The sequence below is a fragment of the Protopterus annectens genome, chromosome 6.part0, assembly GCF_019279795.1.
Source record: "Protopterus annectens isolate FY-2018-M chromosome 6.part0, PAN1.0, whole genome shotgun sequence".
Classification (NCBI taxonomy): Eukaryota; Metazoa; Chordata; order Ceratodontiformes; family Protopteridae; genus Protopterus; species Protopterus annectens.
The window spans coordinates 826,297,463-826,312,529 of NC_056737.1; the positions used below are offsets into that span (position 1 = coordinate 826,297,463).

Genomic DNA, 15,067 nt, shown 5'->3' on the forward strand with positions numbered 1-15,067 from the left:
CCAAGAATGGAGCCTTGTGGTACCCTGTGCTAACTGTGAGGAAATGGGAAAAAAAAAAGCAGCTTGACTGATTACAGTTGACTGGAAAGATATCTACAAACAGTTGAGAGTGGAGTTCAAGAAAACAAGAACAGACAATTTAGAAAGAAGTTTGAGGTGAGAGAGACTGTATTGAAGACTTTGGAGAGATCAATAAAAAGGGAGGATACCAGATTATTATTTTCCCTAGCTTTTATGGCAGTCTCACTTACTGATATTAAGGTTTTACTTGTGCTGTGGCTATGGTGAAAAACCATGTTGGGTTGCGGATGGGGTGAGTAGATTTTCAGGTAGAAGACATTCGAAAAGTTGCTTGTATGTACATTTTTCAAGTACTTTGGAGAGAAGGGACAGAATAGCTATAGGCCTATAGTTTGTGAATTCAGTAGTGTTTCCTCCTTTGTGAAGTGGAACGATATATAATTGTTTCCAGATACAAGGGACTCTTGATTCTTGAATAAATTTGTTAATTAGTATGGAGACTTGGTAGGCTATAGAGTTGGCAGGTAGTTTTAAGAATTCATATGGTAGGTTGTCTGCTAAGGGAGAGCAGGGCTTTAGTTTAGACAGTAAAGTTTTAGTGCAAGATGTAGAAACAGGTTTTAAAGAAAAATTAGATTTAGTGTGGGAGGTGAGAGAGGTGGAGTAAGGTTTGAAATTTGGCTGTTTTGGGTTAGGGTGATTATAGAGTCTATGAAATAGGAGTTGCATTTTGTGGCAAAGGGAGAGCAATTAGGGTATGGATTTGGCATGTTGGAAGGATCAGGATCAAGAATCTTGTTAATGGAGTTCCAAAAATTTTAGGGGATTATTCTTGGTGGTGTATGTGGTTCTAGGTAGTAATTTGTCATAGCTAACTTTTTTTTTTGTGTTAGGTTACAAAGCCGTTTGAAGCTGGGTGGGGGATTGTGATCTTAACCAATTACTCCATGCAACATCCTTTTTGTGCATTAGGGCCGAGGCGGATGAGAAAGCAAACATGCATGGTGAGACTTCATTCTTTTCATTCCGAGGAGAACCAGGCTATTTCGAGTAGCCAGGTATATGCAGTTAAACCTCTGAACAGCATCATTTTAGTGGTAGACTGAAGAGGAAGGACTAGTTTATAGAGGACAGCATGTTGTTAAATTCAGTAAAGTTGAAGTTGGTGAAACTGCAGCATTTTGTGTTGTCTAATTTGTTGTATAGTAAGTCTTTGAACAAAGATAGAGAGGTGGTCACTGACAGAATCAAGAGTGTTTTGGGGTTATGGTACAGACAGATTCGATGCTTCATTTAATGCAGAGTTGAAGGTCCGTGGAAGAACATTTTCTAGTATGGTGATATTATTCCCATGAGGGATATCGATAACTACGATACATAACTTTTTATGACTAGTATAAAGTTGGCAAGTATAAAGTTCAGCAGGTTGAAAACAGGGGGGATATAGACAGTGAAGAGAAGGTAAGCTGGTTCGAATATAGTATAACTACACCACTGGCTTTTTTGTGTAGCCAGAGAGTGGATCTTACTATAGCTAGGTGGAAGAATTTCAGTGTCCGTGATATTAGGTTTAAACCAGGTTTCTGTGAAAATTACTATGTTGGGAGAGTAATTAGCAATCCGACTTTGTTAAGTAGGCTGCATATGTTAATGGAGATAATAATTAGGGTCTTGGTAGATAGTTAAGCATTTGGGAGCATAGAGGAAACGGGGTTGGTATCTTGTTTAGGAAAGATGTTAGGGTGAATGTCTTCACACAAGATTTTCTTAAAGCAAGTATACAGAGGTAGAGGCTTACATTTGTTTATATGTTGTTTGAACTTTGTTATGCGAGGATGGCAGTGGGTGTTGAGTTTACTGTATTTCTAAACATTAAGGTTTGGAAGATCAATAAGATTAGGTGGTGTTATGACAGAGTAAGGTTTATCAATGCTGAGCAGAGGGTGGATAAGTGTCTGTGGGAAGTTAATAGGGAAGATATTAGTTTTATAGCAGGGGAAGTAGAGAAAACAGGAGGAGAAAGGGAGTAGAAATGTAGATAGTAAACATGTTAAAGGGGTAGAAGAGAAATAGAGACAAGACAGGTTAACAGTGAGCCAGGAGTAGAAGATAATGGAAGGAAGTGGAATATGTTAGAGAAAAAGTCTGGTAGGTGGATGAAACAGAAAAAGTGAGGAGGTAATATGGTAGTTACTGGTGAAGCACCTGGAGGGTGGGTAAGAGAGTGATAGCAATGTGTGTGTACTATAGACTTGCAGAACACACACTAGAAAATGGTTAATTAGGGTTGAGTAAAACAGGTATCACGGGGAAGGCTGAAGAGTTTCAACTGTATGAGGCAGACAGGAAGAGAAGTTTATGGAAGAAAGGGATGGAGCTTAAAGTATAAATGTGGAGTAAGTGGGGGAGGGTGGGAATTAGGGATGGGGCAGGGGAGCAAAGCAAAGGCTGAACAGAGCAGGGACCCACCATCACAGCTGCAAATTAAAGAAAAAAGGCAAATCAGTGAAGAGTGTGAAATCTGCAGTCAAAGTAAGGAATCTAAGAGGGCTTTGATACCATTAGACAAGGGATGGAAAAGGAGACAAAAACTGTTCAATAGAAATTAAAATTCAGCCTGAAGGATAGCAGTTAAGACAGAAGCTGGAGAAAATGAGACAGAAGAACTGGAGGGGGTAAAGGAGGAAAGGGAATAGAGTAAAAGTTATATTAAAAATCTACTGAAGGTTCTGCTATAAACTTAAACAAGGCTTTTATACAGGAATAAAACTGCTACTCAATATCGCACAGCAAGTAGCGTGTGCAACAGATTTTTTTTACAGTTATGTTGGGGCCAAGGGGGGAAGCAGATAGGATTTATTCTATAGTAGTGGGCATTCTGCGGAGAGTTTAACATAAGACATAAGCAGTTTAGAATGCAGGAACACAGGTAAGCTGTGATAAATTATTCTGGTGTACTTTAGTTATGTTCAGTAAAGGGGTCCTGGACAAGTAGGTGGAAGGGTTCAGTTATTCAGGCAGTGTTAATGAGACTCAGTCAGCCTGTGCTGGATAGTGGGCTGGAAAAAGAAAAACAGAGAACGTAAAGCAAAAATATGTAAGAGATATTGCACAGAGATGGATAAAAGGATGCCTAATTACAATAAACTATTAGAAATTACCACAGAGGCTTTTCATACTAAAACAGTGACAACCTACAAAATCAATGCTCGAGTTCCATAGGTACTACAGATGTGGTGACTAGTTTACAAACAAGTATTTCATGGAATGAAAAAATTAGCTAACCAACTTTCCGCTCCACCAGTCGGACAAGGGGAAAACTCCTAGAAGGACAGATACTTAACTACACAGAGGGGAGCAATAAGGATGACTAAGTCCTGAGCTTAAAGAATTAGAATACAGCTCAGTTGCTGAACTTTTAGAGGAGGTAATAGGGCAGTGCTAACATCAAGATTTGTGAAATTAAAAATTAAAAACAAATTATGACCATTACTTACTACCAAATAAATAGTAAGTGGTTCACAGAGGAGCAGTTAGTAGAACTAATAAGGGGGCTTATTAATTTGTGTGTTTGTAATCTTAATAGAAATTACTTAAGGCAGAAGAGGTATAAAGTACATACGTTCAGCAGAACTAAAACATGGGAAGGAATTCCTTGGTTAGCCAAGCAAACTGCCAGAATGGTCACAGAGCAATAACTTATTCGATTTGATAAACATAAACATATAGGACAAGGTATATTAAAGCAGTTAGGAATAAACAAAAGGAGGTACATTAACTAAATAAATCAGGTATTGCAGTATCAGATTGTTTTGTATATAGCAGAACATATAAACTGTCATAGTATATACGTCAGGAGTGCAGTTGCACAGCAGTACACTACACTACACCATGTAAATGAAAAACAGGCTTTATGAAAACAACTTGAAACATTCAACTAGAAGCTTATACCACAGTTACATACTTTGCAACAGCAGAAGCAAGTGGCAAACAGTAATAAACATACTACGCATCTTAAACATGTGAGTAGCGCATTGTAACATCACACAGTGCAGAACGTGAGAAGTTAAAACATTAAGCAGGCATGTGATAGACCAATAAATTAAAAAGCAGCAGCATGAAAGGAAAAAAAACATTCCCAAAAATGGCGTTAGCTTACACTACACAATTCAATTAACGCACACAGTGCCAGGGACACTGAGTAACCTAGCTTGTGGAGGAAACATCTGAGAAAAATGGCACTCTCTCAGGCAGAGGGATTTTGAATGCCACAAAGGATCACGGGAAGACAGGGGTTATTGCACTACTACACACACAAAAGAAAGTGAGTCAGAGAGAAGTGTAACAACTTTTAAAGTTGTTGGTGTAACTCGCTTCTAACTTGTGTTGTATTGCCAAGTAAGTGTCAACTTTCAAAGCTGTAAAATATTTTGCAATTCTATACTTCTCTTCTTTGTAACTGGTAATACATAAGGAAAGCTAAATACATCTTAGTATCAGAATTTACAGCATGGCAGTGTCATCAGCCAAATGGCTAAATAAATGCGGCAATAACAATGTAAATAAAGAGAGTATACCTCAAACAAAATCAAATTAAATGTTTAAAAAAAGCTGAGTTACCTTACTGGGATCAAACTGTTTCAAGTCATCAAGATAATATTCTTCAATGGCATATGGAGAGCCTTCCACTTCAAATATATATGCTGGATTTAATTTGTTGAGGACTGGGATGGCAAAGTAATCCGCAAACTCCTTACAGTTGATTGTAGCAGACATCAGAATTACCTGAAAGGGCACAACTAAATTTAAATAAATCTAATCATCATTAACATGAATGGTTACCCATTAGGCTGCTGATAAAAGACTATACATTGCTAACTTGAGGAAAATAAGAAGCCATTCAATCACGAATTCAAAACTTTGATAAATCATCTTACTGGCAGAAAATGATTATATATAGCCTCAAATCAGCAAGAACCAACAGATTTCACGAACAAACCTCTCCATCAGCATGCAGGAAAGAGAGAGAAGACAGCGTGTTTTAGCAGGTTTATCCAGCTGACGGAATGGACGCGGTAACTGAGTTTAGTGCTTTGCATGAATTAACTTCCAACAAATAAAAAAAATATATGTTTTCTGAGAAAAATCAAACAGTTCCCAAGGTCATGCAAAAAAGCATATATACCCTGTGGTGACACTACTGGATACCCAAATGCCACAGAATAAAACAAAAGCTTTCCACTACCAGAAGGAAGGCAACCTCATCACCAGCTGAGCAGGTGCATCAAGAACAGCTATTCAGGCTGCAAGTCACATAACATTGGAAGGTGACAGAAAAAACTCAAGACAATCAAAGTTAATGTCACTTTTTTGGCTAAATTTGTCACTACTTTGTTATTATAACCTACCTGCCATATATGCAAGTTTTCATCCCTTTTGCAGTGGTCTGTGAATGCAGCCAAAATTTGTTTCCTGCAAACTCTAGTATCCTGAATATAGAGTCACATCCAAAGATTCCATAATGGTGCAGCACATACCTCTCAAGTGTATCTCACTACGAGGAACAGACTCTCTGAAATACCTGCACTTTGCCAAATAAGTTTCCATAGCACAAGAACACTTCAAAATCACTGTACTTTATGAAACCAATCCTTATCGTTGTAAGAAATACTTTGAAATGACTGTAATTTGCGAATAAACTATACACAACACAAGAACCTTTCAAAATGGCTGTACTTTTGCAAAACAACTCTGCACAGTGCAAGAAACACTTTGAAATGGTGGGCACTCTGTGAATAAATGCACACAGCACATGAAACTTTTTGAAATGGCTGTACTTTGACTGCACTTTGCAATATAACTGTACTTTGCACACAGCAAACTCTTTGAAATAATTACACAGTAATAAAGCAACCACTCTGCACACTCTTTGAACAACTCTAGTTATGCTATGAATGGCTTCGGTCAGTGCGAAATAGTTTGTGCCCAAACACGGTCTTTTACTAAAAAACATGCAGTCGCCTTGCTTTTTAAGCTTAATTTGCTCTTTTATTGTACTCGTTATGCCCTTTTAACCTCTTATCATGCTCAATATACTTTTCTTGCACTCGTTTTACTTTAAAAATGCTCGTTATGCAAACCAAGGATAATTGAGCCCCATATGAATATCTCAACTAGTGTGATCAAATATCATGGCTTCAAACTTTTAGCTCAATTAAAAATACCTTTTTTGTGCCTTTCATTTGCTTAATACGTTTTGTGCTACTTGTTTGATTAATAATGCGTTTTGTGCCTTACAAATGCTCCTTTTCATTTTCTTTGCCAAATAAATCATTTGTGCACGTTTTGGTTACCTTAAGTTCGTTTCTGGCCCTTTTTCGTTTGTCTGAGCTCCGTTTCACTCAACCAGCTCAATCTGCCTTCACCTTCAACTCTGCACCTCATGACTTGAAGAAGTTGCTCTCTTAATCCCAGTTCTGACACCATGTCACTTGTCTGGTCAGAATAAAACAGACAAGTAGTTGTAGGTTCAGTTCAAGCAGCTTTATTACACAAAAACACATCAGGAATGAGGCTTTGTAACTTAAACTTAAATAAACTTATAAACAGACTGACTACCACACTCATACATGTTAACACTCTGGCTGTTCTCTCAAAGTGGCACTACTGCCTGCACGTGCTCAGTATTAATATGCATGTGCTTACAAAGTCCATTATCTTTATAGTGACCTACCTGCCCCCTGCTAATAATCTCCAAAATAAGGAAAACATCCTTGAGTGGGGCTCTACCAACTTCAGCCATGAAACTATTATATTTGGCAATTTTAACCTTGACTGGACTACCTGCTCTTCTAACTCCCCTACTAACTTTATAAACCTGTACAATTTCTGCCTAAAAATTAACCACCCCACACGCATCGACAAACATACCAACAGGCAATCCATTTTTGAGTGGATTTTAACAAATGCAATCTTAACTAAAATGCTGGATGCCTCCCTGACGCACTAAGCGATCACTTCCCTACCTACTTGATTAGAAAATACACACACAATTCCTGTAATATTTCATTTCGCTAAATTCACAATAAAAAACACTTTTCTCCTACCTTACTTAGTACTCTTCTTCAACAATATGACTGGGCACCTCTAAAAACTCAATTGGACCATGCAGTACAGTATTTCAATAGTGCTTTCCTACAAATATATAATGATCTAGCCCCAATTAGAAAAAAATATATCAAACCCAAACAGCTTCCCTGGTTGTCAAAAGACAATTCTTCTAATAAAACAAAGGGGCAGAGCCCGTTATCTCTTTCAGTATAATAGAAGTAAACAAAATCTCATTACCTACCAACACCTTCAAAATCAAACCAAAAAACTAAAATGACAAAAAACCTACTTCAAAACAAGTCAGCTAAAATACCAGAAAATTCCCAAAGATTCTGGCAAACAATCAACCTCCTTCTCAACCCAGGAAAACCCACAACCCAAAGCCAAACTCTGACCAACCCAAATGACTGCACAGCCACTTAATTTAAGTCCCATTTTATTAACTCAATAAACAGAGCCCCTAATATAAGCAAATCTCAGGGGTTGCAATGGGGGCAGCATGTGCCCCCATTTATGCCAACTTGGTACTCCTGGATTGGGAAGAAGAATTTATTTTTAACACTGACTGGATGAGGTATGTTTCCTGTTACGTCCGTTATTTGGACGACCTGTTTATTTTGTGGAAAGGGGACACAGTACAACTTCAAAGTTTCATTGACTATATCAACAACACCACGTCTTTTTTGGAATTTGTAAACCAATTCAACAGAGTTGGTATTAATTATTTGGATGTGTTCATCTACAATGATGGCACGTCCTTTCAGTCCTGCATCTACAGAAAAGACACATTTAGTAATGGATATCTTGACTTTAGTAGTACACATCCATATGCGTAGAAACGTAGTATACTGAAGGGACAGTGCATACGGGCTGCGAGAATGACATCTGTGGAAAGTAAGATGAAACAGGAAATAGAATTTATTGGGAAGATGTTTGAGGACAAAGGATACCCCACACATTTGATTAAGGATGTGACACATTATGTGGTCAGTGAATGGGGTAGAAAGTACACTCCATTACTGGGGAAAGGGTTAACAACATCCCTTTCGGATCCCCATGGTAGTGGGATCAACAACACAAATGACAAGGTGGTAAAAAGTGACGGACGGTTTTCGAAATCTCTGATTTTGAAATATGGAAAACATGTAGGTAAGGTCAAAGATATTATTAATAGTAATTGGAACATTATTACCAGTGATGAGTACATTAAGTCCTACATTTCTGAGAGGCCTACCTTTGTATACAAAACTGGGTTTAACATTAAAAGAATTATTGAGTATAAATCGGGCAAGCAGAACGAAAACAAACATAAGAAAAACAAAGGGACCAGGAAATGTGGTTGTTGTACACAATGTGTGTACATTTTTGAGGGGAATTGTTACACACTCAAGAACATCAACAAGAACAAAATTTGGTTCACAAATGGAAATTGCCAGTCTCGACATTTGGTTTATTTAGCCATGTGTTGTTCATGCTCCTGTTTTTATGTCGGAAAAACTGATAGGCAGCTTAAAAACAGGATATACGATCATTTGTATTGTATAAAAAAAACAGGACGTGAACAACGCCTTGTCTCGGCACATTATGGGTAGTAACAATTGTAAAGGATTCAAGTTCGCAATTTTGGACATGGCTCAAGGTAACCCATGAGGGGGTGATATAAAAAGTTGGGTTGGTGAGAAGGAAATCAAATGGCAATTGAAGCTTAACGCTTCATGCCACCCAGGTTTAAAATGAGGTGATCCCCACCAAACGACTTATAAGGAATATTTAAAAAATATTTTAAAAAATATTTTTGTAAAATTTAAGCTGACACCAAAGTTGTGACAAGTTTTATATACACATTTTTTATAAAAATGTTTGTATATGGTAATTGTTGTATGGATTTTTATTGTATATGAATTTAGTATTTTTATATAGTTAGCATTTACAAAGTATTTTACTTGTGGGTTGAGGGACGGTGCATGTTTATATGTTGTCTTTTTTGCTTTTTGTTTTTTATTTACGGCATCTGAGATCAATGTATATTTTTATTGTAAGGTATGTTTTACTTGTACTGTGGTTATTTGCCTTCATGATTTTACTGCTATTCATATGGAATTTACGGGCTTAGAGCTCTGTGAACTGCATTTACAACAGTGTGACATTGAGGTTAAATTGTATGCTGTTGCTTTAAATAGTAATGTTGATTAAGTTCAATATATTTAAGCTGGTGGATGTTTTTTGGCGGTATTTTCAGTATTTAAATCACAGTTCTTGATGCTTTTCTTTGTTCTGATGAAGTGTATGTGTGTATACACGAAAGCGCTTAACAAAATTTGTTGAGACTTTCTGGTTGGAATAAACTTGTTTTTAAGAAACTTTGGTGGATCGTGGTTTCATCCCCGGGTTGCTGGTCGTGTTTTTTGGACAATTGTCGAACCTGTGGATATTTCTTGTGAAAACTATTATATTTGGCAATTTTAACCTTGACTGGACTACCTGCTCTTCTAACTCCCCTACTAACTTTATAAACCTGTACAATTTCTGCCTAAAAATTAACCACCCCACATGCATTGACAAACATACCAACAGGCAATCCATTTTTGAGTGGATTTTAACAAATGCAATCTTAACTAAAATGCTGGGTGCCTCCCTGACGCACTAAGCGATCACTTCCCTACCTACTTGATTAGAAAATACACACACAATTCCTGTAATATTTCATTTCGCTAAATTCACAATAAAAAACACTTTTCTCCTACCTTACTTAGTACTCTTCTTCAACAATATGACTGGGCACCTCTAAAAACTCAATTGGACCATGCAGTACAGTACTTCAATAGTGCTTTCCTACAAATATATAATGATCTAGCCCCAATTAGAAAAAAATATATCAAACCAAAACAGCTTCCCTGGTTGTCAAAAGACAATTCTTCTAATAAAACAAAGGGGCAGAGCCCGTTATCTCTTTCAGAATAATAGAAGTAAACAAAATCTCATTACCTACCAACACCTTCAAAATCAAACCAAAAAACTAAAATGACAAAAAACCTACTTCAAAACAAGTCAGCTAAAATACCAGAAAATTCCCAAAGATTCTGGCAAACAATCAACCTCCTTCTCAACCCAGGAAAACCCACAACCCAAAGCCCAACTCTGACCAACCCAAATGACTGCACAGCCACTTAATTTAAGTCCCATTTTATTAACTCAATAAACAGAGCCCCTAATACGTTTCTGTCTATACCTCAAAACCACCAACACTTCTACCCTCCTCTATCTCAAACCTATCCAAACAAGCTATGTCAAAAATCTCCTTTCTAAACTAAAACCTTGCACACTACCTGCAGACCAGCTACCTGGTGACTTTCTACAACTAGCTGCTACTTCCATCGCTTACCTATTTCTATTCTTATTAACTGTTCTATCTCTAAACAGTATGTACCACTCCTCTGGAAAATATCTCGCGTCATACCCTTATATAAAAACGGTCCCTCTACTGATGTATCCAACTACAGACCCATAGCCATTTTGACACCACTTCCCAAAATCTTAGAAAAATGTATACACAAACCGATCTTAGATCACTTTCTATCAAATATTCTATTATCTAATACACAACATGGCTTTCGACCTAGGCATAACACCAGTACAGCTCTAATTTACCTTTACTAATACCGTAAGTCAACTCAAAAACAAAAACAACTAGTCTCTGCTACCTATTTGACACTGTATCTCAACAAATACTTCTCAATAAAATGGCTTTCTACCACTGCAGCTCTGAACCCCTAACCTGGCTTCATAGCTAGCTGTCAGATAGGAAACAAGCCACTTTATGGCACAATAAACTCTCCCCACACCTCCCTATATGTGTAGAAGTCCCATAAAGCCCGCTTTTATTCACAATTTTTACCAATGACCTAAACACCTCAACAAATCCAGCCTCAATCATACAATATGCTGACGATGCTTCCCTAATCTGCTTTGGCCTCTATATCAAGGAACTCCAAGAAAAAACTCAGTCAGCCCTTCACAATATTGAAAAATACTTAACAGCCCATCAACTTATACTTAACCCCAATAAAACAAAGCTTATGTTCTTCTACAATACCTCAACAACAACCAACCACCTACCACTATTTCCTCCTCCAATGGCACAAAAATAGAACCCTTTGAACATACAAAACTTCTTGGTGTCGCAATTAATCGTGGACTTTAGTTTGACAGACACCTTGCACCAACAATTAAAAAGGTTCATGTCAAACTGGGTTCTCTCTATAGGGCTAAATCGTATCTTACTGACCATGCCGGACTCACAACAGTCAGAACTAGTCGCTTATCTTTCCTGGTTTACTGTTCACAAATATTTACCAATCTTCGCAAATCTGAACTGGATAGCCTTGAATCTTGCTATGATGGCAAATTTGGCTATTTTGTTAATCGGTCTCAAAGACCTCACCATTGCACTGCCCTTCTCCAGCTGAACTGGTTAGAGCTCCCTCGCCTGCTTACTCTGACTCAGCTACTAACTGTCCATACAGTCTTATACAAACCTGACAACTGCCCAGCTCTATCTGACCTTGTCCAACCCTACACTAACCTAACATGTCTTAGGTCTGCTGAAAGTATTGTTGAAGGTTAACAAAACCCCAAACTCTCACGGCGTCTCGTTATACTCGCATATCATTGCCAAACACTGGAATTCTCTACCTCAGCATATTCTATCCATCTCTAAAGGAATATTTCACCAAACATAGGCTTTGCTCATGTTCTCCACCAGGCTAACTAATTTAACCCCTTACTGTCCAGCTTCCTTCTCTCCACCACCCATTGTCAATATTTCTTGGCAAATGAACATTCTTAGCTTCAGTTTGTGACATTTTTATCCTGGAAAAAAAATAGATATTTTTGTTTTGTCTGTATGAATAGTACATGCTTATTATAGTACCACTGTTATATGCTTTTATATACAATGTCAAGGAACTTGCGTTTGAACTCCTACTGTAATGGTCATATGCACAAATGTATAATTATGTAATCTTCCTTGGAGCTTTTCTCCCCAGATCTCCACTGAAAATAGGTTTCTGGCCCAGCTGGACACTACCCGGTTATCAAATATAAATAAATAAATAAATACATCTGGAAATGCTTCTTAAAGGTACATACACACACTTTATTCTACACCTACTAAACAATCTAAAACAGGGCTTAGCCCACTTGATGCCATCCTTAATCACAGCCTGAGAGCTGTCCATGTTCCAGAAGAATGGAGAACAGCAACAGTAATCCCCCTGAACAAAGTGGGGTCCATCAACTGACCCGGGGAACTATAGACTCATAAACTTAAGTAGCCTCATCTGCAAGGCCATGGAAAGAATCATTATAGACCTCATGAACAAGGACACAGGCAATCTTGTGTTCCTCATTTTGGGTCTTAAAAAGTCCATGTTCCTCAAAGTTCTACCTGAAAGGGTCCGTCTCATACACTCAGTGTTAGGATTTTTTTTTCTTTAACCGATATCCATGGTAAAAAAGCTAGGAAATCACTCCACTGGCCACCCACAAGTAAAAAATAAAGTCCGTTTTATTAAGCGCTTTTCGTCTCTCCTTATAGACAGACTTCTTCAGATAACAGACATGTACAAATGCAAAGTTTAAATAAAAAAAGTCATCAATCATGTGACACAACGCACACCTCCCTTTAAAGCCACCCTTCCCTATGACATCCACATATTATTAACTGCAACATTTATTTCAATATTTTACAAGTAATGCCTTAAATATTCTCTTACTAAAATATTTAGCCTAAAATTCATAATCAACGTTATTTATTTCATGTATATTTTTATTTTTAATGTCTTCATTCTGATGAAAAGTAAAATATTAAAATAATTTATCCTGACCCATTTGGTCCACATGACAGCACCTTACAACCAGAGGGTATGGACTCACTTCCACCTTTCATGAGCCTACCTCTCTAGATTTTTCATTTTAAGAATACACAGAACAGAATACACTTCATTCAATCCTGGAAAATGGCAGGCGTCTGTACGAAGCTGCCACCTCAATTCAAGTTTCTCCAACATTAATGAATCAGGACCCCCTCTTCCATTTGAATTCACACAGTCAATAGCCCTAAATCTGAATGTATGATCTGGAAATGCTTCAACATGTCTAGCTAGGACACTTTATTTTCATTTTGGAAATATAATATAAATGGTCATAAACTTTTTCCCTTAATTTGCGGTCTGTTTTTCCAATATAGAAAGCCGGACAGTGTTGGCATTGAGCCATGTAAACTACCACTCATATTTCTGTTCCCTCAACGTGAAGCATTGGCCGACCTGCAAGTGTTTGCAAAAGTTACACATATTACATTTATCCATACCGGTTTAACTGGTCATTAATTAGGAATGAATGTTCTCGGGCATAAATTTTGTGAAGCACCAAGAATAGTGTTCCAACGAGGGCAAAACCTGTAAAATATATTACAACTGTCGCCTCACAGTAAGACGTTGTCCTGTTCGATTTTCAGCTAAAACATCTTCTGTGTGGAGACATGCGTGAATGGGCGTACCTTCGTTGAAGGTTGTGCATCAGGGCTGGCAACTCAGTACGTAAAAATCTACTGCCAATCATTAGCGGACCAGAGTTCCACTGTGGCGACCCCTAACCGGGAAAAGCCGAAATATACAACAACAAGGCAAAGTACACAAACCGGTATGGATAAATGTAATATGTGTAACATTTGCAAACACTTGCAGGTCGGCCAATGCTTCACGTTGAGGGAACAGAAATATGAGTGGTAGTTTACATGGCTCAATGCCAACACTGTCCGGCTTTCTATATTGGAAAAACAGACCGCAAATTAAGGGAAAGAGTTTATGACCATTTATATTATATTTCCAAAATGAAAAGAAAGTGCCCTAGCTAGACATGTTGAAGCATTTCCAGATCATACAGTCAAATTTAGGGCTATTGACTGTGTGAATTCAAATGGAAGAGGTTGTCTCGATTCATTAATGTTGAAGAAACTTGAATTGAGGTGGCAGCTTCGTACAGATACCTGCCATTTTCCAGGATTGAATGAAGTGTATTCTATCCTGTGTATTCTTAAACTGAAAAATCTAGAGAGGTAGGCTCATGAAAGGTGGAAGTGAGTCCATACCCTCTGGTTGTAAGGTGCTGTCATGTGGACAGAATGGGTCAGGATAAATTATTTTAATATTTTAATTTTCATCAGAATGAAGACATTAAAAATAAAAATATACATGAAATAAATAACGTTGATTATGAATTTTAGGCTAAATATTTTAGTAAGAGAACATTTAAGGCATTACTTGTAAAATATTGAAATAAATGTTGCAGTTAATAATATGTGGATATCATAGGGAAGGGTGGCTTTAAATGGAGGTGTGTGTTATTGATTGATGACTTTTTTATTTAAACTTTGCATTTGTACATATCTGTTATTTGAAGAAGTTTCCCTATAAGGAGAGATGAAAAGCGCTTAATAAAACAGACTTTATTTTTTACCTGTGGGTGACCAGTGGAGTGATTTCCTAGCTTTTTTATCCAGTTTGTGGGTTTTTTTTGGCTTTTCTGGTGTTTATATGTGTGCAGCAGCCATGGAAATCTCCCAGGATACACCTTCATCAAATTCGCAAAATGATAGCATAGGAGACCTGACTCTACTTATCGAAGCACTGTCCCACAGAGTGGATAACTTCTCTAAGAGGTTAGATGCATCAAACGGAACTCAGAATGGAGGGACAACAAATCGTAATCTGGTTTCAGCATCAGCATCTCCGAGGGCAGAAATGCAGGTTACACAGAAAACTGCTCACCCGAGCAGTTTTAGGGAGTTCCTCTGAAGCTGCCAGACTTTCCTATTCAGCAGCAGCAATGAACAACTTGAATCAACCAGGGTGAGGTACAAGCCCTACCAACGAAG

The 15,067-nt window shown here is 37.7% G+C and overlaps 1 protein-coding gene across 1 annotated transcript in view; it reads right to left on the reverse strand.

The window, feature by feature from the left end:
* The window catches only part of TDRD9 (tudor domain containing 9), a 2,841,455-nt gene that overhangs the window by 2,447,117 nt on the left and 379,271 nt on the right, over positions 1-15,067 (reverse strand). The window contains exon 7 of the mRNA XM_044074496.1: positions 4,642-4,806. Coding sequence (XP_043930431.1) covers positions 4,642-4,806 — 165 coding nt within the window. The remainder of the gene's footprint in view (positions 1-4,641; positions 4,807-15,067) is intronic.